The sequence below is a fragment of the Sebastes umbrosus genome, chromosome 11 (genome assembly GCF_015220745.1).
Source record: "Sebastes umbrosus isolate fSebUmb1 chromosome 11, fSebUmb1.pri, whole genome shotgun sequence".
In the NCBI taxonomy this organism is placed as follows: domain Eukaryota; kingdom Metazoa; phylum Chordata; class Actinopteri; order Perciformes; family Sebastidae; genus Sebastes; species Sebastes umbrosus.
Window position 1 is genome coordinate 14055674 of NC_051279.1, and position 26890 is coordinate 14082563.

The window sequence follows — 26890 nt, forward strand, 5'->3', positions numbered from 1 at the left end:
ACTGGACTGACTGAGTGATGAAGTTACGCAATTCGGTCAGTGGAATGTTGGAGTTTCCTCATTGGCCGTTGCTCTTTCAAAAGGAAAAGGCAGGAACAGTCCTTTATGCAAATGAGCTCATCCAGCACGACGCTCCGGCTCAAAAAACTTGGACCAAGCTGTCAAACTAGGCGATCTAGTTCTAAAATTAAACAAGATTCAGCCGTGGCATTGCCTATTTGTTGCTTACATTTTTTTTAAGATATAGATTATGGTGGATTGTTTAGACTCAAATAAAAGAAAGTTTACAATCAGTCCGTCAAGCCACCAATCAGTTGCATTCAACGATAGAATACGTTCCGCTTGAACAGCCAGTTGAGTGGAGCAGCGCGTCCCCAAGTGTCCTCGCCGGATCTGGTGGACATGCACCGCTGGATTTAACATTACAGACATGACCACTGACCATTTGTGTAACAATTTAGCCACAAATTCACTGACTGACCATACACGGTCCAGCCATACACTCGGTTTTGACCGAGTTTTTTTTTTAGCATATTTGCTCAAAGTTGCCAACTGCAGCTTTAATGTCAACTTTAAAATTCAACTCAAATACCAGAATGAATAAGTAATATACAGACTATATATGGTACAATCTATGTAGGATATCATGTGAGAAAATAACAAGTCCCTTCTTGACCAGTTGACAAAAACAGTCTCACCTCCAGGTCCATTTAGTAGCTGTGCTGTAGTTTTCAGTCACACGACAGGATCTTCATCTGCTGATCGCGTCTGCTCAGTTGTCATGGAGTTGTAGATTCAGAAAAAACAATGGCACAGAGATTACTGATTAAGAGCGTGTGTTGTGATCGGAAGCTACTAAAATAAATGTTATGTCCACGTAGAGGGTCATGTTTTGTTTTTTTCTTCAACATTCCCATGTTTAAAAGAATTCATGTCTCAAACTGAGACATTGCTGGTAGAAAGACTGCCAAATGTACAATTGCATCATATTCATGTACACATATTTTATAAATACCGTGTGGAACATTATATGAGATTATCTGACAAAGATGCCAATATATGTATTTCTGTTTCTCTGTAGAAAGATTCAAGATTTTTGCCCCGGGAACTTGGCTGCAATGCCGGATTAAAACCAGTTTAGGAGGCAGCAGAGGATCTTAAACAGACAGTTGTTATTAAGATTGGCCGCCCATACTCCAGAGTGACACAGGAAGAAATGAAACTTCCTCCAGCAGCCGTTGGAAGATTTAATAAAGTATCAAGAGTTTAAAAAATAAATATGTCAGGAGAATTTGAAGCTGCACTTTGACGGGCAAATTGATACGACGCGTGGCAATAGGAAGTAAACAAACCGGGATTTAGGTGGGAAAGTGAATTTCTGTGAGCAAAAACCAGAACACTGCAAATGTCAAATCCATTTATTCATGCAAATCATAAGTAAACAAAAATAATCAGCAGGAATCACAGGTGCCTTCAGTTTTGAATATCTACGTCCATTACACCTGATTTTACACACAATTTACTGCACGAAGACAAATGCTAGAAATACATAAAGTGCAAATTTACTTAAAAAAAGAAAGAAAAAACAAGTCCGACAATCAAAGATGATCATTTAATGTAAATATAGCTCACATAATATTCTAATATTCATTTTAATACTTACACATGGAATAAACTACAGCTGCTCTGTTAAAACAGCCACAACAGTGTGAAGCATCTGATCTACGCTGGATGAAACCACATTAGCAACGCTGCAAGTTTACACCATACTACATGTAGTCTACGCACATGTAAACATCCTTCAGTGCACGTGAACGCCTTTGCATGTGCGTTTTCCCTCATTATACTCTAAGAAGGACGTCATCAGTCTTTGTTTCCTCTCCCACTAACAGCCCAGTCCGCTCATGGACCCGATCCGATCCAGTTTCAGCCCAAAGCATCCTCGGTTCCATCCCCTCCGTGACCGGTCCGGCTCTGCTCGTTTCTGATTGGCCATGGCCCCCTTCAGCAGGCGCAGCCAGGGCGTCTCAGCCTGCGTTTGTGCGTCAGCCCATTTGGGGTACTCGGCCGGCGCTTTGACCCCCGAGGAGGAGGTGGACTGCTCCTCTGGTTGGCTGTTCAACAGGTTCTCCAGGTCGTCCAGGGTCAAAAGGTCATTGTAGCGTTCCAGAAACTGCTCCATAAACTAGAGGGGAAAAAAAAAAAAAAAGATTCAATTTAATTGTCAGGGAGTGTACGAGGGAGAATAATTCAATCAGTGATACATTTCATTACTCGCTCCCTCTTATTCTTTCCTTCCTGCTCTCCCTCCCCTCCTTCTGTACTATTCTCTTGTATCCGTCATCCACTCTGAATTCTCCTCAATTCACTCTTTTCTTCCTTTGCCATCCTCCCGGCTCCCCCCCCCTCCTCTTCCTCTTCCTCCCCTTCACCTCCCTCCCTCCCTCCATCCCTCCATACCTGCACAGCATCAGGAGGAGGGTGCAGAGCGCGAGCCTCCGTGATCTCCAGAGGTGTCAGGAGGAGCAGAGTGGCACAAAGCAGCACAGGACACAGCATGGCAGCAGAGATGACGGACAGGAAAAACTGGAGCAGGACTGATAATACACTGGCTGCAAAGATACCATAAAGAAATTCATGATTATTACTTACACAAAAATATACACACTGTATATATAAAATTAATATATATAAAAGTATATAGTAAATGATGGAAGTGGTCTTTGCAGACACGCTTCACAACAATTTAAAAAAATATATATATATATATATATTTCTATATTTAACAGGGACCATACAGATAAACATCGTTACGTACAGATGAGCAATGCAACAGATGTAATGTATATAGGGCGTCTAGCAGGAACTAATTTGCAGCTTTTAAATCTAGATTAAAGCAGCCAAACAAATGAGTCGATCAAACAGAATCAGGATACATTTATTACAATTATTTCCTCATCTCAACAGGAATACTTTCTGCCACATTTAATAGTTCTCAATTTAAGTTTCAAAAAGTACTAGTTAGGTGGTATCCCTTGAATTAATTAAGAGGGTTTTTATCATTTCTATGGTAACCTTGAGAATAATTGCCAACTATTTTGATAATTAATCGGTTTGAGGAATTTTTTCCAGATAAAAAAAAAGTAAAAATTCTCTGATTCCAGCTAAATGTGAATATTTTTTGGTTTCTTTACTCCTCTATGACAGTAAACTGAATATCTTTGAGTTGTGGACAAAACAAGACATTTGTGGACGTCGTCTTAGGCTTTGGGAAACACTGATTAACATTTTTCTGACATTTTATAGACCAAATAGCTAATCGATTAATGGAGAAAATAATCTGCAGATTAATCGACAATGAAAATAATCACTAGTTGCAGCCAAAAATGTATAAAAGATCTTATTAAAATGACATTATTTTTGCTGGAAAACAAATCTACCTACAGGTACAAATAAAGTCACCTGAACCTGATTAAAACCTATGTATTTTCTTACTTTATAATTATACCTAAGGTTGCTTTCAAGTTGAATTGTGGAAATGCATTTTCTACAAAATGTGGTTTGCTATAAAAAAACAAACATTGAACTGTAATGCACAATAACTATAAAATAAAGAGAATTCAATTTTTTAATTATATCTAACCATTTAGGAAGAAAGTGTGGACGTGCTCACCTGTTTGGTTTCTCTCGGAGCTCTGGATGTCTTCTTCTGCTCTCACAGACTCTTCTTCATGTCCTTGGCTCTCTGGTTCTCGGTCTATCGGCTACCTCTCACTTGTTGGCACCTGCAGGGAGCATCACTATCTCACTCGGCTGACTCCTCCTACTCCTTGCTCTGTGATGGAATTGAAAAGGAGGATTTTTTTTTCTTCCTCTTGCGTCCGTCCTCTTGGCAGAAGCTGAATGTTGGGGCATCAGCTGGGATGCTGCAGAGGTTTTGTAGAGCTGGAGACGACACCCCCGCTTCCCCCTCCCACCCCATCTCCTTTTTTCTTTGGAGTGATGTCATAGCCTTGGAGAGAGTGATTGTCATTGCCAAGGTGATTGTGTGTACTCTGTGAGCCAAACTGTGCTGCACAAAGCAAGGTCAGAGGGCAACAGCCAGCTAATGCCTCATCAATGAGACCGCTGAGTTATGAACTAGCTGGTAAAATTCACCTGTTTTATGTCACGACGTAATCTGAATTATACATTTTCCGTGTTGTAACAATGCCCCTCATGCATATGAGCTTCTCTCTCTCTCCCTTTGTCTCCGGGGTCTTTCTCAGCATGCACTGACCTCCCTTCTCTGTTGGGTAAGTTACAGTCTGTCAGTGCCATCTGCTCCCTGTACCCCCCGCTGCGAAATTACAACACTAGGAGCTCGAACACACCGACCTCAAAGTTCAGCAGCCTCTGATTATTTCAAGTAAATAAACCCCCAGCAGTTACAAATGTACGTCAAGATACTGGGCATGCAATCAGTTCCTCTCAATTAAAGCAGCTTCTGTGAGCAAATTGTGTTTTGTTTTCATACCTGCACAAACAAGCAGCTTTGTAAAGCACTAAATAAAGTTAGAAACAGGGCAAATTTACTCATGTGTTCGCTCTCAGCACCCACTGAATACATTTAACTCAAATTTGTCCTCAGATAAAACATAAGTGCTGCTGCAATCACACCGCTAGCCTGTTGTCGGCAAGTGTCTTTACATAACATATCAATCACATACAGAAATGCACCCCTCTCATCTTTTCGGAGAGGACAACGTGTGGGAGAGGGAGTAGGCGAAAGAGAGGAGAGAGATTAGCGATGAGGGGAGGGGAGGAGGGTTAAACTACCGTGCGTGTGATGTCAGTGAAGAGAGAAGCGCTGCAAGAGGAAAAGTAGGAGAGTAGGAGGAGGTGGAGGAGGAGGATGGGAGGGAGAAAAGCAGCAGGCAGAGAGCGGAGGGAGACCTACAAAAGAGATTGATTACAGGAGAACGAGGCAACGGCAAAATGTGTCAGACAGAACAAGAGGGGAAACATGATTGTAAATAAACAACATGCAACAGAGATAAAGTGTTTCTCGTCTGATAAAGACTGAAATCTCATATGAGAGAACATGCTTTAAGAAAATTGAGGAAAATGAAGTGGAGGAGCATGTGGGGTAGTAACACTGTCTGGGCAAGCTGTGACAAGCCATTAAACACCGCTGTCCAAACACATAATACAAGCAGACATTCAAAGCTGCTTGTAATGATGGTATAAATTTACTTGACATAACCCAGCGGACACCCAGCCCTTCACACATTGCTGAGTGTCAGAGCTCTGGAGGCTTCTTCGGCGTGCAGAGCCGGTGAGTGACGCAGCTTGAAATGAGACGGACAGCCGTAGAGTTCTTATCAAAACCAGAACCAGGTTTATTAAAAGACGTCTTGATTCTTTATCATTATACATTATTAGACTACTTTAAAGGATCAATATCTTTAAAAAAATATACAAAAAGATTAAAAAGTAAAAAGATTAAAAAGTAAAAATGCAGAGCATCATTTCAGATAAAAGATTAAAAGGAAGAGACACAGAAATAAGACAAAACAACAGAAGACAGATCAGTTTCTGAGGCGAGCTCGTCGGGATGTGCGGGCGATGGGTGTCGTCACTTTAGGGGTCTCACTCTCCGCCATTACAGCATCTGGTGAAAAAATAAATGTAGATTAAATGTAGGACAAGTCGTGGGTTGCTGTCCTAGACTAGTCGTGGACTAATGACCACTGCATGGTACGGCTCGGCTCAAATCGTTTTTGGTACTTTTCTTGATTTTGTTTTCGACAGCAGATAATACCTGTTCAATGTAGGCGTGATTCTTGGCTGAACATCATAGCGATGCCGCGTGAAACTGCCGTGACATCCTCTTCAATGCAACACAAACGGTGTGCTCTCTCGCTAGATCGTTTCATCGGCAACCAAACAGAGGAACGTCTGTACTTTGTCAACTGACCACAGCGTGGTTTTGCGGGCTGCCATTTAAAAAAAAAAAAAAAAATCTGGGTCGAGTGAATAAAAAAAAAAAAAGCGGTTGCTACTGACGGTAGCTTGTTTATTTAAAAATGGTGGGTTTGTGCAGGATGTCCCGTGTCGCGCAAGTGACGTTTCTCTCTGACCAATCAGTGGTCTGCAGTGTTTTAACTCTACCTTCCAGTATCTGCTCAGCTCCCTTGGAACCTGGTCGTTTCTAGAAGGTAACCCGCAAGTTGGGGAAACTCTCACGAGATGGATAAGGTTGATTGATCTCGATTAGTTAAGACAAAGAATATAGAAGCAAAGAGACGAAACTCCGGTGTGTTTTTGACAAAAGCCGCTGCCACCATTTTGGACTGAAAACCCCAATTATATCTAGAATATTTTATTGTTCAACAGAGGCCATAGAGGCCATTTCGGTAGAATATGACAATAGAATAGAAATAATTTTTATTTTTTTTAATTCAACCAGGGTTGTGCTAAAAAAACAGTACCAGGTGTTATCGACAACTTCTGTAAATGAAAAAACGAAAAAAGGAACGGTTCTAATTGAGTCAAGCCGTGCCTTACATACAGTGGAAATGAGACATCAAACAAAAAGAAAAAAAAAGCTCAGGAATGTTTCAAGTGTTCAGTCGGAGCTGACACAGGATCTCAGTGAATCATGAAAATGTAATTTGGAGAGTACACAAAGAAAATTGTACTCCGTATAAACACTATTCAAAAAGCCATGTTCTCGCCACCTTATCTACATTTTCATGCTGACATTATCTTGATTTGTAACTTGTAGATAGATTTCAAGTTGTTTTCTATCAAACCCATTAGAGATATCCCCGGATCTTGGATTAGTTCTGCTGCAATGCACAGCTCACTTTTAAGAGCAACAGTCCTAAATCCTCTTAGACAGACGCCTAGTGAGGCTCAGCCGAGCGATCCAAACACTCTGAACTTTGTTGTATTGATCCAAAGTATATTACAGACTTGTGCCAAAACACTGAAGTCAATTCTGTACATAATACCAACAGCTGAAACGAATAGTCGACTAGTTGAGGAAAGAAATCAGAAAAGGTAATTGGCACCTATTTTGATAATCAATTAATTGTTTTGTGATTTTCAGATAAAAAAATACTAACATTGCCCTCGTTGTTCCAGCTTCTAAAATGTGAGTATATGTTGCTTGTCTTTGTCTTGTGTGATAACTAACTGAATATCTTTGGGTTTTGGACAGTTGGTCAGACAAAACAAGCTATTTGAAGGCATCACTTATTTTCTGAAATCTTATTGGCCAAACAATTAAGCAATGTATCATCATTTTAATAAATAATAATGGGTAGTCGCCCTAAATAAATGTAATTTTATATTTCAAAGAAAATATGTTGCTTAGGAGACAAATGAAGGAAAACCGTGTTAAACTCCAAACATGAACTGATCAATTGTAAAAATGTAATTTGATAAGCAGAAGAATCCTTGTAAAGTGTTGAATTAATAAAGTGGCTGCACTTACCCTCTTCATCCTCCTCTTCATCACTGCTGAAGGTGATCACAGGTTTCTTGGACTTGCGAGATTTCTGAGGCGTCACAAAACTGTCATCGCCGTGGCCAGAAACTGATGCCTTTGCTTGACCTGTAACAAAAACAGAAACATTTAGTTTTTTCTGCACGCACATTCGCACACAGCAGGACCCTTGAAAGTGAAATCCTGACCTCTCTTTGTCCTCGTACGGCCTCTGGCGGGCAGAGGTGTGCGCATGACTGTCTTCTCAGAGGATCCTCCTTCTTTTGGGTTCTCCTCATCCATCTCAGGACTTTCCACATTCTCCAGCCCCCGTGTGTGAACTGCAGTCAGCCGCTTCTCAAACTCATCTACCTGGGCCTGGAGAAACAAAGTCACCATCAGTAAACACAACGATTACATCAATATTAAAAGATAACATTGGTAACACAAATCGATCTTTCGGAGGTAGTAGCGGGCTCAGTTTCAAAGCTAGAGTGAAGATACTTTAGACTCTAGATGAAACTAGAAAACCTAAGGGATCCAAACCATGTCATACTAGCTTGTCACGTGGGAGGCTGAATAACGCTCCAAAACTTTTTTTTTTGGTGAGGAAAAACTGTCATTGGCCATTTTCAAAGGGGTCCCTTGACATCTGACCTCAAGATATGTGAATGAAAATGGGTTCTATGGGTACCCACGAGTCTCCCCTTTACAGACATGCCCACTTTATGATAATCACATGCAGTTTGGGGCAAGTCATAGTCAAGTCAGCACACTGACAGCTGTTGTTGCCTGTTGGGCTGCAGTTTGCCATATTATGATTTGAGCATATTTTTTATGCTAAATGCAGTACCTGTGAGGGTTTCTGGACAATATTTGTAATTGTTTTGTGTTGGTAATTGATTTCCAATAATAAATATATACGTATATTTGCATAAAGCAAGTATATTTGCCCACTCCCATGTTGATAAGAGTATTAAATACTTGACAAAACTCCCTTTAGGTACATTTTGAACAGATTAAAAATGTGTAATTAATCACAATTAACTATGGAAAATCATGCGATTAAATATTTTAGTCGATTGACAGCCCTAGTTTATATATGTTTTACAATTTCGTAAAGGTTTACAAATAATTTCTTAATCAACAAATACTTATAATATAGTATATAAAATATTATGTGTGCAACAATAAACTGTTAAAATAACAACATTAGTAATAATTTGTTAACATGAATTATAGTTTCATGGTTTGTTAACGGAAAAATAACTATTAACTACATTTTAATTGACTATCAATTTACCATTTCTAAATGATGGTTATTATAAAATGTTACCAAAACATCTACTTGGAAATAGAAATGTATGTAGCACCTTGAACTGGACTTTGGCCCCGCGGCGGAGCTTGGCGGTGATGGAGAGCAGAGGCTGGTAGACTCCAAGCTCGGTTAACTTGTCGCTGTAACACTCCCAGCATTCCTGCAGCCTCTTGAATCCGCGCTCACACATGGACAGCAGAGACAGAGACATGGCCAAGTCACACCACTGACGCTCCGTCCTGAGAAAGAATGACAGTCATAAGAATTGGAGACTAAACCTGATTAGAAACTATGTGAAATGCATAGAAATCCTAGATCCTCAACATAAAAACTCATTACTCATGGATATGGCTTTGCCCTGGCATTTGGACCAAATCTCATTTTCCAGGAATCTCTTAAATCTAAATTCACTTTGCCATTGTGTAATATAAAATGTCCTTCCTTTGAGCTCGGAGTATGGATGAAGCATGAGTCAGAGGCAGACTGAAGCCCGGCCAATTGTTCCGTCTACATTCCTCAACTATATGGGAAGACAGTTTACAAAACTAAATGAGCGAATGAGATGTCAGAGTGAAGGCGAGGTAAGTTTATTTGTATAGCACCTTTCAACAACGCAAATCAAAGTGCTTTTTGCTTAAAAGGAATAAAACAAAATCCAATAGAAAATAAAAATCAGCTGAAATAGAGTCAAAGAGTAGAATAAAAACTACAGTGCCATACGAGACATGAATAAATAGTCCCCAAGTTTTGAACTTAATGAAATTCGGAGGCAAACAAACGCTTTATGTCCCGATTTCAAAAGAACAGAGTTGAAACAGATCTCATGTTGGGAGTTTGTTCAAGGTTCATAACTGAACGCTGCTTCTCGACGTTTAGTTTCGATTCCGGGGACAGCCAGCAGACCTGGTCTGGACGGTTCATAACGGGGCAGCAGATCAGAAATATATGGTAAATGCACTGCATTAATATAGCACCTTTCTGCCTTATCGGACAAAGTGCTCTACAATTTGCCTCTCATTCACCCATTCTCACAAACATTGATACACTGATGGTGGTGGAGCTGCCGTGTACTGTAAGGTGCCATGCAAGGCGATTTCTGGCCTGCAGCTTGGCATGAGGAACTCAACAACTAATCGACTAATTGTTGCAGCTCAAATAATTAGCATATGATTTTTTAGTTATGGCCAAAATCTAGATTTGTGAGGTCACAGTGACCTTTGACCACCATAATCTAAATCAGTTCATCCTCGCGTCCAGGTGGATGTTTGTGCCAAATTTGAGGAAATTCCTTCCAGGCGTTCCTGAGATGTCACGTTCACAAGAATGGGATGGACAGACGGACAGCCTGAAAACATAACTCCTCTGGCCACGTCTGTCGCCGGCGCAGAGGCATAAAATTGATGACCAGATGTTTAATAAAAGCTCATTTCAGTGTTAGAAGCAGTTTAAAGTTTTTTCGTGACAGGCCTGAAGACGGACTGTGTGTGACAAGGAAATATAATGAATTTGCAGAATTACTTGAGTGCATCTTGTTGATGCTACTACTCATCAAAACAGGAATATGTAAGGTGCGTTGGTGGGGGCGCTGTACGAGGCGGCGGGGCCGTGACCAACATGAGAATGAAGAGGCACATTGGGCAAAGAAGAAGTGGGGCCAGAACCCTGTCCATCATTTCTGAGTCCGTCTCGCTTTAATTGTCGATTCTCTTTTTGCGCACTGAAAACACCCACTAATTACCCAGCAGCCACCCCTGCATCTCGCACAAAATAAATACTGCAGGGCAGACTCAGAAATGAGCAGAGAAATATGGCTGCACCTGATGATTTCTTTTTTTGACAATTATGTTTTTCGACTAGTCAGTCAATTAATGTAATGACTAATTTATGGATTATTCTAAATATTATTTTTTTAAATTCCTGATTAATATAACAATTTACCCAAAATAAATATCAAAATATCACCCTACAGGGAAACGAAGGAAAACAATCCCATAAAAGATGCAGGTGAGAGGTGTGAAGAGGAGAAAGAAGGTGGAGATTTACTCACTTGGCAGTCCTAAAGCGCTGACATAGTTTCTCTACTAGAGACTCGGTCTGTCTTTCCTTGGTGATGTAGGAGAACAGCTGTCTGAAAAGACACAGACACACAATACAGCATCTAAACAAAAACTCTCAAAATAGCAAAGCTGTCAGCTTTCCTCTCGAAAGCCTCTTAAACAAGTCACGATTTTTCCCGGGCCTGCTGAGTCCTGCTCAGTATGGACAAATCCTCAGTGGACCGAGGCAGCAGAAAGAGACTAGACACTGAAAAGTGGGGCAACTCACTTCATGATGGTGTTGAAGTCCTCCGAGGTCATACCTCTCTCTGGGTCAGACAGGCGACTGATGATATCTGGGAGCAGGTTGTAGATTGCATTGTCCTGACGGGTGACACCAAGAGTTAAAAACCCTCCCAATTATTCAGGGTCCATTAAGGGGATCTGGATGTGTGTGCACGTGTGTGTCTGCGTGTGTACCTTGGTGGCCAGCTCATTGAAGAAGTTCAGGGCCAGGCTGGTAATATGAGGCTCAGGGTCAATTAGCAGCACAGCCACCTCGCTGACTTGACCTTTAACCTTCAGCACATCCTTAAGCACCAGCTGAGTAAGAACTGTCACAGCTGTCTGCCGTACTGAAGGAACCTCGTCACTGAGTCTGGAGGAGAAGAAGATGTGAAATCCCCGGCTCATTAATTTTTCTACCTCTATTGTTTCAGTCAGCTTCTAAATATGAGTGATAGCATCCTATCCTTGACTTTGGCCAATCAGAGACATCAGGTCATTTCAGAGAGAGAGAGAGCGTTCCTATTGGCTGATAATTCAACGGAGGCAGCTGTCAATCACTTGCGGGCTTCGATCAAGCGGTCAAACTAGGCAGCGCTGATCAAATATGAATCGCACTACAAGATGTTTCTGAAAACATTTGAGGGAAGAAATAGACATTACAGTAACAGAATACTGATTCATATTTGATCAACGCTGCCTAGTTTGACCGCTTGATCAGAGTTTGTGAGTGATTGACAGCTGCTCAGAGACGGCAGCTGGACAGCAGGCTCCAGCTCGGCTCTGATTGGTTGTTTTCCTCCTTTCTGTGAAATCTCGCAGATGCCATTAGGAGCACCGGAGGACAGAGACGCACATGATTTTTTTTCCGATTACTTGTCTCATGCACTACTGTCAAGATATAGTGACTATAATAATAATAATAATAAATAACTATTAACTAACTTTTTTTAATCATATTTGCTTCATTTCTACCCACTGCAGCTTTAAGTGACATTTGGTGGCACTGGAGGAAAAGTCAAGGGATTATCAAAGTCAGGACGTGTCAACCTCTGGGCACAATGAATGTCTGTACAAAATGGCAAAATATTTAATCGTTGTTGAGATATTTCAGTTTGGACCAACATTGCCAGTTTAGAGCCACAATGCTAGCGTAACTAAAAACATGGGCGGAAGTAAAAAAAAAAAAAAAAATTACGCCACCTGTGCATATGTTATTTCCCAGTCCTAGTCAATTAAGCGCTATGTTAAGACTGGGTTATTAGGCAGAACGTTAGTGAAACCAAACAACTGTCACAGCCTCGGCTGAACACAATGGGATTGGACAGGCTGTGGCAGAGCAATCTGATAGCTTTCTGAGACCAATTTACATTTACCCTCACCCAAAACCACAGAACAAAAGAAACTCATTAACCATTTCTCATTTATGCCAGAGAGCGGGACTCCTGGCAGAGGATCACACACATGTACATGGCACTTCCACAAGCCAATGCAGGAGCTTGCAACAGCAACAAAACGGGGTAATTAATTCTTAAAACGCTTATCAGGAGGCTCCAGGGCAGCAGCCTAGAGAACGGTGGAGGTGTTGGTGTGCGGGAGACAATTAGGGAACGCTGTGAAATACTTATCAGGTAGAAAACACAAGGAGGGCAATGAGCATTATGAAAGAACAGAATGTTTTACATGTCCAAAACAAGTCAATGTGAACCATTATCAACCATTATAATTAAAACCACACTTCATCAAACAGAGAAAGTGCAGCTTCTAAGTTGGCTATAAGGAAACAGACAGAAACCATTAAGTGTTTTTAAAATGAAAGCGTACCTACATGCGTAAACCCTTGTAGAACCTTTGACTCAACCCAAAATTATTCCCTTTTGCTCATCCAACCGCTCTGTATAATTACAACACACTAGTCATTGGTTCTAGTCACAATCCGCAACACACTAGTAATTAAGCTGTTCGTTGTCTAAGAGTACCCCTTGTCTGAGGCGGTCAAGGGCTCCACCCCAGTTCACTTGTGGGGGTGGGTTTATCTACTGGCCACGAAGCGCTGGCCGGTTCCCATGGCGACCGCAGAGGTCAGGATACAAAGCAGATATCAGTGGAGTTTTCGAACATAGATCATCTCAAAGTTTCTCCCGTCAAAAAGTCGTGATGGAAAGAGTAAACTTTTCCCATCATCTGGTTCAGTGGAGCATTGTGACAGCAGCAACACTTCAGTGGCTGAGGGGAACAACACACTGAGACGTGGTGGCGGTGGGATCCGGATGAAGACGGCTCAAGTGTACAAGCTGAGGGGGGATGTTGGCTGAGATGAAACGTCATTTACAGTACACCCACTCAGCTGAGCCATAAGGCATAGGTTAGCCTTATAATGTTGGGTGGAAGAAACTAGACAAATCTACGGATATTGTGATAATGTGCATCTAATACGAAGAGAGTCGATTAGTGTGGCGGTGACGACGAGCATGAGCTCCTACGGTGACAAATTAATTTTATATCACTGGGTCGACTATCTGCCTTCTTTTCTGGGTTTTCAAATTCAAACGCCCACTCAGCCGTTAACAAAAAGCAGTGACGTAGGTAACCAAAGTAAGCTAACACATAAGGTTTTGAATAATGTGAATGCTAGCACCAGCTGAGTCGAAGTAAGCTGTGCTAAGTTTGGAAATAACTGATAAGGGTAGTTTTGATTTTCTGAAGTGGGGTTTATGTATACTCCTGTGTTCTGCGAGGTAAAACAACTGTTTTTTTCAATGGAGTCTGGTCTGGTGGCTTTGAAGAGACCAATATAACGTCGGAAAGGGCTGTCTGACGGCGAGGAAAAGCAGTGAAAATGTTCTAAATATAGTGTACACTTAAGCTGATATTGATTTTTTGGGTGGCTAGAATACGTTTTTCTGCTGCTCCCCTCAACAGCCACTTTACCTTGCCGTCAGACTGCTCTTTCCGACGGGTAACTGAAGCAATTATATCGCTGTCTTCAAAGCCACCAAACCGGAATCCATTGACAAAAACAGTCATTTTACTAAGTTTGTTTGCGACTTTCAGATCTGAACTAACGTGACAAGTTAAAGCAGGTAATACTATGGATAAGGATATATGTATACATATATGTCATCATGCAGAAATCTACGTCAGGTCACATGGGAAGGCCTTGATGGGAAAATAGCATTTTGACGCTAAAACAAAATTTGTATGTTCTGATTTGAATACATTACGAACACCACTGTGAAACTACAGACTGATATAAAAACCAAAAAAAAACAAATAAATAATTAAATTCGTCATTACATTACCTGGCATAGAGATTCTGTGTCCAGGGCTCCAAAATGTTTGGAAAACGGACGGTGAGATCTCCCAGGGCTATTATGGCATTTGCCCTGACCACAGGAAGAGCGGAGCGCTCCAGCACCGTAAACATGAGACGGATGTTTTCTTCACACACCGATGGGCTGACATAAGAGATAAAGAAATCACAGCATTAAAAGGTATCCCAATAATTCAGGTCAGTATGTACGCCTGCAACAAACTAATATTTTCATTACTCTGCAGGTTAGTTTCCCAATTAACTAATCATTTCAGCTCTACATATACACTTAGTTGCCAAGTTTATTAGGTATACCTAACTAAAATAAATGCAGTCTAATACAACAGTCCTGCAATAAATCCTACTTTCATGAAGGTTATAATGTTCATGTGAGCTGTATGGCCTTGTATAGAGAGGTGTTTGCTATTTAGTCTAACCTCATTGATATAAATATAAAGAACAAGCAAATAGGCAATATGTTTTTACCTTATCATCATGTACTGAGAGAGCGCCAGACTGGCAGCAGTGGTGAGCTGTGGGTGGGAATAGCGTCCTGGAGAGCTGCAGACTCTAACCAGCAGGGGAAGGAATGAACACAGCAGGTTCTCCTCTAAACAGACAGAGAGAGGACGGTGGGGAGAAGATGTTTAATAAATGAAAACACTGTATTATCAAAATCTATGTGCTGAACTGAACATACAGGATGAAGAATGAAGAGTGGGGTTTATTGGTTTTCATTACCAGCCAGTAATTCAGTCTCGCAGATCTTTCTGATGAGTTCAGCCTCCGTATCTTCTGCAGAGGCACCCATCAGCCCCAGCTCCTCCTCCATGGCGCTCTCATTGGCCGCTTGCTGTTGGAAACACAGAAAAGCTTTACAAAACAGCCACTTCTCCATCTCAACATATTCCTAGAAATCATCATGGCAGCTTTCTGACTTATAGCACACTCTACTGATGGTGCAGTCAGTCAACCGAATTTTGCTTCCCATTAATTTCTAGGTGCCTTTCACTGACAAATTTCAGTCTGACGCAGTGGGAAAACTCCAGGTCTGACAAGTGAAGCCAATGCAGAAGTGCCTTAAACTTGTATTCTTTCTAACAGCCAGCAGGGGGCGACTCCTCTGGTTGCAAAAAGAAGTCTGATTGTATAGAAGTCTATGAGAAAATGAGCCTACTTCTCACTTGATTTATTACCTCAGTAAACATTGAAAACATGAGTTTATGGTCTCAATCACTAGTTTCAAGTCTTCTTCAATACAGCATGATGTTCATTTAGTAAATTATGGTCCCATTTAGAGTCAAATAGACCATAAAGCAGGGGATGCTTTAGGACGTGGCTAGCTTGTGATTGACAGGTCGCTACCACGGCGTTGTCCGGTCTGGGTGTTGTCCGTGTTTTCGTCTTACAACTTTAACAGCGTGTTTTCAGTTCATGAAAGTTAAATTCTATTGAAAGCTAATTCTGGTCGCCTGAAACGTCTTATTCAGCGTACGGATGTACTTGGCTCCACACGCTCGTGTCACTTCTGGTTGACGTCAAGGTGACTACGTCCACTTCCTATATACAGTCTCTATGGTTTGACTGCAGTCTTAAAGTGACACTGAATAATGATAATCTTTTTAGTATAAAACACTGCCAATAGACTTGTTTTCACAGGAGAAAGAAAGGTATCAAAACATCCATGGAAACTCTTCACTCATGCTGCATTTTGCATGGATAATCACTAAAAACCTCTCGTCCTGTTGGGTATACCATGTAGCAGTGACAGAGCTTCTATGCCTATTTGTCCCTCTGGTTATTCTGAGAGAAAAAGGTGAAAAATAAATGACAAAAATGCAAAACTTCTCATGCTAATTAAGGAGACATTTAATTTCCTGTTCCCTGATGAGCTGCACAATTATGAGCCGTCACTCATTTGACTGTGCCACTAAAATTCATCTCATCAAGCCATCCTGCTGAGACTGTCAAAATGATATTCACTCGGGGGGGTTGTTTTGACTTCATTGTAACATTTTAATATCTGCGGAAGTACTTAGTAACTACGGTATCAATGGAAATAGGGCTGCAACTAATGATTATTTTCTTGATTATATAATTAATTATATGATATATAATTAACGTTTTTTAGGGCTGCGCCCTCTTAGTTGATTCGTTTTATTACTAGATTTTTTTGTTCTTTGTATACTTTTTTTCATGCTGAATGACTTATTTCCAAGAAACTTATCAGCACGTCTCTGGTAAACAAGATTTAAAGTGGTGCTTTTGTGTGATTCTTTATGGAGAAACTCAGTTTTACAGATTTGTCGATTAATCAACTAACTGATTAGCTGACAAAATCCTATTAGTCGACTAAGAACTTCTTTGGTCAAGGACAGCCCTATTGGTTTCGTCTATAAAATGCCATAAAATAGTGACAAGTGGCCATCAAAATTCTCCAGATCCCAAGGTGAACATTTTTTTGTCCAGTCAACAGATTCAATCAACAATAATAGAAAACAAAGAAAAGCAGCAAATCCTCACATTTGAGGGGCTGGAACCATCAGTTGTTTTTGCTAGAAAAATGACTCAAACCGTTAATCTATTATCAAAATAGCTCTCAATTAATCAATTAATAGTTTTAGCGCCCCACGGAATGGCATCTAATTGCATAATGCTTGACATTCACACACCCTTTCTGAATTGATCACATTCACCTTTACATTGACCTACACACACAGCTGTTTATTTTGTAATTTACTAAACACACTCAAGTGACATACAACAAAAAATAAAATTACTTACAATCTGAATTACTTCAATTCAAGGGCATTGTACTGAATTGCTCTATATACCTGTATAAGTATTATATACACCCTCATTACCTTAGCTTTGCTGGATGGGCCCTTTTCCTTCTCCTCTCTCTCCTCCGTCTCGCCTCTCCTCCTCCGCAGCTCAGCGCTCACACTGCGCTCAAGGTGAGACACCTGCCAGAAAGCCACGCAGCCACACAGAGCCAACAGCTGGGCCAGACACACACAGTTCACTGCAGGAGACAGACACATGGACACAATGTGATTAAGAGTATGTTGGACAGGTTACACTGTGTCACTGTAGACAGAGACATAATGGGACTCACCTTGTTCACCTTGCTCACTGGACTCTTGAGATCCTTCTTGCGTTTGGACAGCATCCTTGTTGAGTTCGCCACCTTCTGCAATCTGATCTAGTAAGAGGCGAGCGCTGCGCTGGAGCAGCCGGGAGCACAGTTGGTCAGGGGATTCAGACAGGAAGTAGAGGAGACGGACAGCCTGCTCCATGAAGCTGTGCCAGTAAGGGTCTTCCATCACCACACCTGGAGCAGTCAGAGGAAGAAACCAGCGTGAAGCAGTGAAGGCTAAGATTAATATTTTTCTCAACAAAGGGCTTGTCTGCATTTACCTTCAGCGATGGCCTGAGTGAGGCAGGTGAAGAGCTGATGGTCCTGTGGCAGTCTGAATGGAGCACCTTTTGATTGCTGGTGGAAATAATGCAGCACATGATGTTAACAGCGTGTTGAAGCCCTCGACAAGTTCATAGGCAAAATATCTACCACAAGACAAGACAGTTCTTCCTGCTCCAAAGAGTATAAAGCCTATTAATTAAACACTAGTATTGGATCGGTACTCGGCATTGGCAGATACCCAAAGCCCAGGTGTTGCTATTGGTATTGGAACTGAAAAAGTCGGATCAGTACATCCCTACTAATAAATCCTTATTATCTGTAGCAGACTTCTAAAACATGTCATCAGATCAAAATCATGCTTGTGAGCAATTCTAACAAATTGAGGAAAAGTCATAAAGTATGAAGCTGAGAAAACGATGTTGAGTGTTTTTAAGAGGTTAAAGAAGGCTAGAACATTATTGTTAAATCTCTACTTTTAGAAGAAAAGATTTTTAACCGCTGACTCGAGTCAATGTGGCTCTCTGGTCATCAAGAGCTGCTTAGAGGCAAATCATGATTTATGTCTTCTTACCCTGACGTGGTCCGTGATGCTGCAGATGGTGATAACTGTGTCTCTAGCCAGAAGAAAGTCTTCAGTCACTTTTTCTCCCAGAGCCACGGAACAAAGAGTGTCCAGATTACTGAGGACCACCTCCCTCTCTGCCCTGTTGGATTCACATACATAGAAAACAGACCGTTTTACAAAGAGGCGGTAAGTATAGATTTTATTTCCACAAATGATCACGTGATTATGCAAAGTGAGGTAACAACATCTCTGCCCTACATCACCCCAACAGCTGTGTGCTGGCCCTGCTAGTGCTAGGCTGCTGCCCAGATAATGTGTGTAGGAGGAAGGGTTAGCAGAAGCACATAAGATTTAATAGGTTATGAATGCTGACGGCTGAATGAAGAGAGGCAGCAGTGTGGGTGGACTGCAGAGTCTCTTAACTCGCTCGCTCTTCCCTCCAGCTGTGGCAGTCTTTGAGGTAGATTGAGGGGGAACACTAAAATATATATACAGTATATTCAGTGAAATGCACTGGCAAGGAGCCTAGTTATATGGTCGTGACTTCGATTACAATGGAGAGGAGCTGAGGCTGAGCTTGTATTCTGACTAATGAGATGATTTGCTGAATGTCAAGTAGCTGAGGCAGGACCAAAATATAAAAGTAAGTCCCTCTATGCAGTGAGGAATACCACAGATTTTACGTAATGTTTTGAAAAACTGTTCAATCAACTCAAGTTTAACACACAACTACAACAATGATTTTGATTGTATAGAAGAATAGAAGAAACAGTGTCCTGTCCATTTTAATATACAATATGAGGTTTGTTCTGAGATTCTAATCCAACTTGAGCTTTTTGCAAAGGGTATCAACGTAGGGATGCAAATGTCAAAACATTGGCTGAAACAATTCCTTGAGTAACTTGAGTATTTTGATTACCAAAAACCATCGATGCAATTTTCATAAATGGTTTTTGGTAATTGAATTACTCGAGTTAGGAATAGCCCATAAGATGTCTACCCTTTTAAAGCGATTTGAAATTACTTTTCAATTTATTTGTTTGCATTTCAGAAAATGTTTTATTTAAAACCCAGAATGTAATATGGCACTTAAATGCACTAAATGGGATTAGTTTTGACAAATATTATTGTATGCAATTTAGACAATACAAATGTAGATTTTTCCAAAAAGGAAAACAATTAGTTGTCCATTTTAAGTGACCCATCTTATTTTTTCCTTTTGTATATATTGCTCCTTATTAAAGCGCATAATTTCCAGAACAGAAATTTGATCATTGGATAAAGCCAGGTTCAAAATTCTTGTTTCATTTTTCTGACATATTTTATATAGGTTTTTACTGAGGGAATTTAGGATGTCTCTTTTTATCAGTCCATAAATCCAACTGTCAACAGATATAAAAAAAAAAATCCATTTCCGCCATGTTTTTTAGGAATAAAATGTTCTATAAATCAAGCTATGAATGATATATGATCAAACCTCTCTGTAAAAACCTACAGAATATAGATAGGAATTAAACTGGAAAGTTTGGTTTATGTAAGTGCTTCTGAAGTGGAGATTTCTGACGCAGAGTTTGAGAATTTTCTTTTTGAGAAAACAGTTTTTGCCTGGAGCATCTCCTCTTAAACACAAAAATAAAAATGCATCATGCACTGTGACCATTTATTCAGCTACTCCTTATGTCACTCTACACAGTCAGAGTAGGTGGAGCTGGGTCACTTTGACCTGCTGCTTTAGAGCACAGTGGCAATCTTTACCAAAATGATCAGTCAAAGGCAAGAAAAGTTAAAATCTCTCATTTTGTAAACTCCAATGACCCTTTTCCTCATCATGGCATAAGAAGTTTGTTTCTTAGATGCATACTGTAAGTGGTCTATGTCTTACCGTGCAGCCATGCCCAGCAGTAACACTGCAGCTCGCCTGTGTAAGCCAGAAGTTTCTCGTTTGCCTGTAAACCTCTCCCACAAGACCTGCACTACAGTGGACTGGAGATTGCTGTCACTGCCAAAGAACTCCTGCACCTGAAGAAACCATCACAAACATGTTACAGCTCCCCATATGTTTTATTACAAGGTATAATATCCAAAATGCAGAAGACACAGATGTTGATTTCGTTAACGAAAACTATGACGAAATATGTTTGTCAACAACCTTTTTTTCCACTAAGACTAAGATGAGACAACACCAACGCCATTAAACACTTATGGTGATGATATCAAACATGCAATATCGAGGACGAAAAAAATAGAAGACTAAAATGTAGTTTAAAAAATATAAACTCTACCAAAATCTCTTTAGTTTCGCTGCATTATTAATCATTCAATCTGTGTTTTTTTATTAATCATTCAACCTGTGTTTTTTATCAGATAATGATAACATAAAATCTTACGTGAAATAAGTTTGACTAAAATGACAAAATTATTGATTTTTTTTTAAACTAGGTTGGCTGAAATGATCAATATTGCCTCACCTGATGACTAAAAAAAAGGATATTTGACATAGGACTAAATAGCCAATACAATTAATAGAGAAAACATTTTGGCTAGAAGTTGACTAAAATATAATGACTTTTTGGCAACTAAAACTAGACTAAAACCATGAAGGATAAAAATGACTATACGGTGACTAAAACTAATAAGCATTTTCATCTAAAACAGCTGCCAAAATTAATATTGGAAGACAGAAAGTAAATAAAACATACTCTGTACATTTGATGGCTGGTACAAACCTGTCTCTCAATAGTCTGCACGGTTGTGTTTCTATAATTGACCATCATACACAGAAATGATCCATATTAGAGTAATAACAGAGATACTCACTATTTCTTCGAGACACTGGATTGTTCCTAGAGATGCATCCACCATCAGCTCAGAGAGACTGTCAACAAGAGTGTGGGCTTTCGTCCTAATGAGACGAGACAGCTACTTTAAGACGACAATCCTACGCAGACACCACTGGAATCTAATTCTACAAATAAGATAATACTAATAATACTAGTGTAGCCCAATCTCAGAAATAACAGCTTTAAACAGAATGAATAGACGTGTAAAAAAAAAAAAAAAGAGGAAGCTGAGCAGCATTCAAATGTTGATTAAGGGCGCTTTCACAAGCCATAGTCTGTTTGGCTAGTCTGAATCAGAGTGAAATTAATACTTTTGGTTTGTTTTCTATTTAGTCTGGTTCAGTTTCACAGTGCACAAATTAAAGCAGGCCATATAAAAAAATTATTTGCTGAGGGGCTTGTACGAAAGAGCGAAATTATCTTTTTTGTCTCAAGAGCTGCCACTTCTATGCAGGGAAACAGACTTTGAAATATCGCTGTCGAAGTTTTTCACTTGACTTGGGACTGATCAACTGTGAGCATGAATCTCTTTTCCTCCAGTATATCTGGAATGGCTTAATAAATGTCACTGTTTTTGTGGACTTTATCATATTCTGTATGTTCTCCTCGGCCCAGATGTCAAGCAAACATCGGCCTTCTGCAGAAGTCCAGGTCAGTCCTCTCCCACTCATGTTAACGGGTCATTTACCGGCAGCCTGCATTTTGGTTCACTTCAAAACGGTCTGAAACACCGGGGGTTAAACCACACCAGAGTTCCAATAAATGAGACTTAAATGTCGGCTTGTGAAAGCGCCCTAACAATTAAAATGTGAACTTATGAATGAAGCTTCAAACTATTCCCTACAGCCCTACAAAATTTTTATAAAAATAAATGTATTATCAGCTGAAATCACATTAAACCGTCAATGTGAGGCAGTTTTACAGACCTGATGGTGTCTCCCTGAGGGTTCAGATACAGGCGCTTGTAGGCCTGAACGACAGCATCTTTAATGGCAGCGTCAGTTGACCACACCAGAGGCAACATCTTCCTCACCCCACTGACCGAGTTGGCAACGCTGAACTCGCATACAGTCACACAAAACTGCACAGCCTCCTGGACCACTAAAACCCCAAAAATTCAGTTGTCAAATGTGAAAATATTCCTTTACTGGGTAAATAATATATTAGATTGGAGTGCACAAGTGTGAATAGGTTTGCCTGGATGGATATTGCCTTTTACCTGAAGTGGTTTTCCAGTAGAGCATGGTGTTAATGACAGATATTGCTCTCTCCACTTGTAAGGCGAAGGTTTCCGTGTCTTTGAGGTACTGCACTAACATCTCCTGCTTCTTCAGCTCCCCATCCTCCCCCTCCTTCTCTGCCTCTTTCTGCGGGGTTGGTGGACAGTTCTGGCTGAGCTCAGAGGCGTCCTCGTCAGAGCCTGAGGAAAACGTAAGGGACCGTAAAATGTAAAGTAAGTTGGGATTAAAAAGCTATCACACAAGAAGTCAACCAATAAACCATTTTTCCATTGCTGCTTGATTACTCAACACTTCCCTGCAGCAGCTGTACAGTAATTAAGTTAAATCTATTCTCTTTGCTGTGAGGCTTTTAGTGTAAGGCAGCCAAAGAAGTGTTACATTTACATTAACAGCATACTAAGGAATAAGCCATCAAAGTCTGACTTCCTTTGCACAGTAGTCTCATTTTTTTCGTCTGCCAGCGCACACACAATGTATAAAAAAAAGATACTTTTCACAAAGTGACAGTTGTTGCTGTCATTTATACGGTTAGAGAAAACTTTGGGTGCTCTGATCAGGATTTTTGGGGCCGATCACTGAAAGCAGAATCAGCCGATCCGGTCACGGGGTCCATTTGAAGGCATTTCTCCGCACCGGTCAACAAGCGATTCTGGTCCTCTGCTCTTTGTGTGTGTGTGTGTGTGTGTGTGTCAGTCCACGTGTCAGTTGTTGTTTTGTTGTCCCTGCCTAAACTGCTGGAAGCCAAAAGCATCAAAACAAAGGCTAAAATCTGAAAAGGTACTTCACTTCCCATTTCATGTTTCTCAACTGAGTGTGTGAATTTCTTTCATGTAATGATCAACATGTGTATCTGGTAATGTAGTGTTCTATGCTCTAAGAGATATATCCGCTACTCACATTCTTATATAAAAAGGCCAATATTATAGAAGAGTCAGTTTTAATGAATTGACACTGAAAGATAATGTGAAATGAATTTCCTCTAATCAAGAGGAAATGCAAAGAACTGAATCTTAAATGAGTTCAATCTTGCTTCCATTAAGATTCACACCAGAGAGCACTTTTGATGAGTGTCTGGATAGAAAGGTTTTACCTTTGAATATCAGAGCCAGTGTGTCCAATAAAGTCTCAGGGGTGAGAGTGGACAGAGAAGCAAACATCTCAGATTCAGGGAAGCAGCTGTGGGCTCTTATACAAAGACGCACCGCATTCCTGCAGAGGGGGAAGACAAAAGAAACGGCACATATCAGATTGTTGGCTAATTGACAGTGTGGGAGAAAGAATCCTTCAGGTAGTGACACTTGAGTCAACAGGCCAACACTGTTGTGGTGATTAACATCACCTGTATTTGTTGACACGGAGGTACTGAGCAACCTTCACTGCAGTTGCTCTGTCGTCTTCTGCCTCCTTGTCTTCCTCCACATCCCTGTCCTCCTCCTCCTCCTTCTCTTCTTCACTTGTGGGCTCCAGCTCTGTCCTGACAGTGACAAGCAGCTCAGGCTCCATCGCGGCCCACAGCTCACTGGCTTTAATCACTGCCACTGCCAGGAGGGAGAGGGAAAAGAAAATTTAAATCCAATATGGATGACTCAGGTTAGAGCTACAAAGAAAATGAGGAGGAACAACTGACAGAAAAAGATTAGAAATTAAATCAATTAGCAGCAGTAGGAGAGAATGGTAACAGATCAATGACAACAATGATGATAACGATGACAACAGTTCTTGAGATTAAAAATTGAGAAGAAATGTTGGGTTAGCCCGTTCTCAATACCGAGTCTTCGTCACGACCGTCTGCGTTCGGTACCGCAACACAAGGCACCAATGTAAACCCATCCGCGGCAACAGTAAACGCTCTGAGAAAGTGTAGTGTAAAGATCTGCATCTATGTTTTCACTTTGCATTGATGATATTGGATCGTTGATCATTGAATCGATATATTGATAGATCGTTTGGTTCAGACTATGGAGTCTCCGTGTCGTTGTTTCATAAATAAAGGGAGCAACTCAATCCGTTCTGCACAACGTGATTGGTTGATGCCTTTATTAGCGATGCGAAAGCTCCGAAAAATCGGCCTTGTTCAGGAAAAAAATGATGTTGCTTTTTCGCCAGGTAAGTCGCGTTCTGTGTGAACGCACTCATGACAAAAACAACATTTCGACAAATATATTGACGTGCGAAAAAATATCGCCCTCGGTGTGTGAAAGGCTTTTACATGTGTGAATTTTAAGACAACTAAATTAGGGGACAGATGTGGTCTGCTGAGTTCAAATGAGTTTCTGAACTGTGCCCTCAGATTACCAAAGAAGCAACTCATAGCTGACAGAACATTGAAAAGAGCTGGGTGAACTCCTTGCCTCTTACATATACACTCACACACACAGACACAGACACTCACATACACACTGTCGACTCCATCCCTGTGATTACTCCACTGTAACTTTAAAGGAATAATTTGGGTTGAGCCATGTCACTGTAGGCGGGCCCTTACAGCAGAGCAGGAATGCTCCTCTACTCTGCCAAGATTACCTGCCAGTCAAGGCAAGAAGAACCCAACTCTCATTCAGTTAGCTCGTATTCGCCTTGGTCTCATCACTGGGCAAAAGCTCACCGAGCATGAAGGAAAAAAAACTTCTGTGGGTTCGTTCTCACCTGGGGCTTTTCCCTCCAGTTTCTCTTTCATCTCTCTGAGTTTAGTGGTCTCTTTATCCAGCGGTTTCTTCAGATCTGCACTGCTCAGCTAAAGAAGAAACATATTCCAATGAGAAATCTGAGAAAAGAAAGTCTGCTATTCTGGGTCTAAATGCTTTAAGTTACCTTGCAGCTATAGGGGTTGTGTGCGATGAATGCTGCCAACAGCTGGATGGCACTCTTCACCGCATTTATAGATTTGTCCATCAGTCGTCCCACAGCGAGCTCCATCACCTCACTGTACTTACACAGGGGCAGTGCCTAAACAAAGACCGTAATTATTACCAAGGGAGACTTCAATAACATGCAGTTACAAAAATAATCATTAGTGAATGAAGACATACTTTGCTGTTCACTATGCGTGCGTAGACCTGCAACACACGCGCCCTGACATGGGAATGCGTGTCATGCAGATGTTCCTGCAGTGTGTCAAAGAAGCGGTCGCGGTCAGCTTTGCCGGACTCGTCGAGCCCGTCGCCACACAGGACCCGCACAAGGATTTCTCCCAGCACCTCACACACAGCGACACGCATGGTGTTGCTCTGGAAAACAGTAGGAAATAGTCTGATTCTGATCTTGTGTCAGCAAAATAATATCTTAGTTTCTATAACAATCATTGACTCTTTAATGAGGATTTATGTATTGTGGTATTTCATGCCAACTGCAAGAATAAGGCTGCGTTCACATTACAAGAAAATGTGGCCCACATCTGATTTTTTTTTGCTCTTGTGTGAGACAGATTTGATTTTTTCAAAGTAGTGTGGACACAGAAGTCCAATCAGATCTGGGCCACTATAAAGTTAAATAGCAGCCGAAAGGAAGTCTTTTTTAGGAGTCATATAAAGTCATACGTTATGATTTAGGAGTATCATGAAACGGGGAACCCAGATCTGTTAAACTGAGCAATATGTTAACAGAGTCTGGCAGTCACTGGACTCCAACGACTCCAGTGTGTATTTTTGGAACAATGGGTAGTCCCCCATGTGTGTGACGTTATTGGTTGCATGTGAGGCATTTCAGGGCAGAGATCCGTTCACACTGATGTCAGATATAGTTATGCTGCTATAGGCCTAGACTGCCGGGGGACTTCCTATGGCACACTGAGCTCCTTTCTCCTTCTGTATATATATTCATGTCCTATTCATTGTTACTAACTTGATTTCTTCCCCGGAGTCCTTGTGCTTTCTCGTCTCGCAGGTAACCATGGATCGGGGGTTACACCTGGTTCTGGATTACACCTGGATTGTGGTTGCATCTGCTGCCTGCTTGACACCAACTGCTACCATCATTAATTAATACCGTCTGTATGAGGGACAACCAAGGCTAAGCGCCAAAGTGGCAGCCTGGAGAATGAGACTTGTTGGTCACTGCCAAAGACATCTAGAACTCCCAGCAAGCATGCTGGTGCTGTGGAAACCAACGCGATAATTGATTTTTTTTATTAGTCCTAGTTGTATTAGTCTCTGCCACCCACCCAGAGCCGGTTCTGCTCCAGGTTTTTACCCGCCAAACGTGGAGTTTTTCCTGGCCACAGCGCGCTGCAATGCTCTTGGTGGGATCTCTTGTTTGGTCTCTAAACTATAGCGTACGGTCTAAGACCTGCTCTGTATGTAAAGCATCTCAAGATAACTTCTGTTATGATTTCACGTTATATAAAAATAAATTGAATTGAATAGATATGGGTCACTTCAAACATGAATGTGAACAAT

The 26890-nt window shown here is 41.0% G+C and overlaps 2 protein-coding genes and 1 non-coding gene across 3 annotated transcripts in view; all 3 read right to left on the reverse strand.

Annotated features, from left to right (window-relative positions):
* Positions 1-1403: 1403 nt before the first annotated feature.
* wu:fj39g12 (uncharacterized protein LOC563937 homolog) lies at positions 1404-3913 on the reverse strand. Its single transcript, XM_037784326.1, has 3 exons — positions 3674-3913; positions 2461-2612; positions 1404-2185 (listed from the first exon to the last, which is right to left on the reverse strand). Exons 2-3 carry the CDS (start codon positions 2557-2559, stop codon positions 1886-1888), a joined length of 399 nt encoding a protein of 132 aa, XP_037640254.1. The 5' UTR covers positions 2560-2612; positions 3674-3913; the 3' UTR covers positions 1404-1885.
* Positions 3914-5357: 1444 nt separating this feature from the next.
* ncapd2 (non-SMC condensin I complex, subunit D2) overlaps positions 5358-26890 on the reverse strand; it is a 28562-nt gene continuing 7029 nt past the window's right edge. The window contains exons 10-32 of the mRNA XM_037784298.1: positions 25526-25723; positions 25308-25442; positions 25143-25230; positions 23836-24034; positions 23587-23705; positions 22475-22675; positions 22182-22356; positions 21233-21317; positions 20298-20434; positions 18422-18554; positions 17847-17922; positions 17545-17760; positions 17291-17451; positions 15168-15279; positions 14913-15036; positions 14416-14571; positions 11309-11486; positions 11118-11212; positions 10840-10920; positions 8848-9031; positions 7684-7852; positions 7484-7603; positions 5358-5653 (exon numbers count right to left, since the gene is read on the reverse strand). Coding sequence (XP_037640226.1) covers positions 5571-5653; positions 7484-7603; positions 7684-7852; positions 8848-9031; positions 10840-10920; positions 11118-11212; positions 11309-11486; positions 14416-14571; positions 14913-15036; positions 15168-15279; positions 17291-17451; positions 17545-17760; positions 17847-17922; positions 18422-18554; positions 20298-20434; positions 21233-21317; positions 22182-22356; positions 22475-22675; positions 23587-23705; positions 23836-24034; positions 25143-25230; positions 25308-25442; positions 25526-25723 — 3225 coding nt within the window. The 3' untranslated portion in view covers positions 5358-5570. The remainder of the gene's footprint in view (positions 5654-7483; positions 7604-7683; positions 7853-8847; positions 9032-10839; positions 10921-11117; positions 11213-11308; positions 11487-14415; positions 14572-14912; positions 15037-15167; positions 15280-17290; positions 17452-17544; positions 17761-17846; positions 17923-18421; positions 18555-20297; positions 20435-21232; positions 21318-22181; positions 22357-22474; positions 22676-23586; positions 23706-23835; positions 24035-25142; positions 25231-25307; positions 25443-25525; positions 25724-26890) is intronic.
* On the reverse strand, positions 24778-25091 carry LOC119497811. Its single transcript, XR_005208992.1, has one exon. It is a non-coding gene; the product is annotated as a small nucleolar RNA U85 (small nucleolar RNA).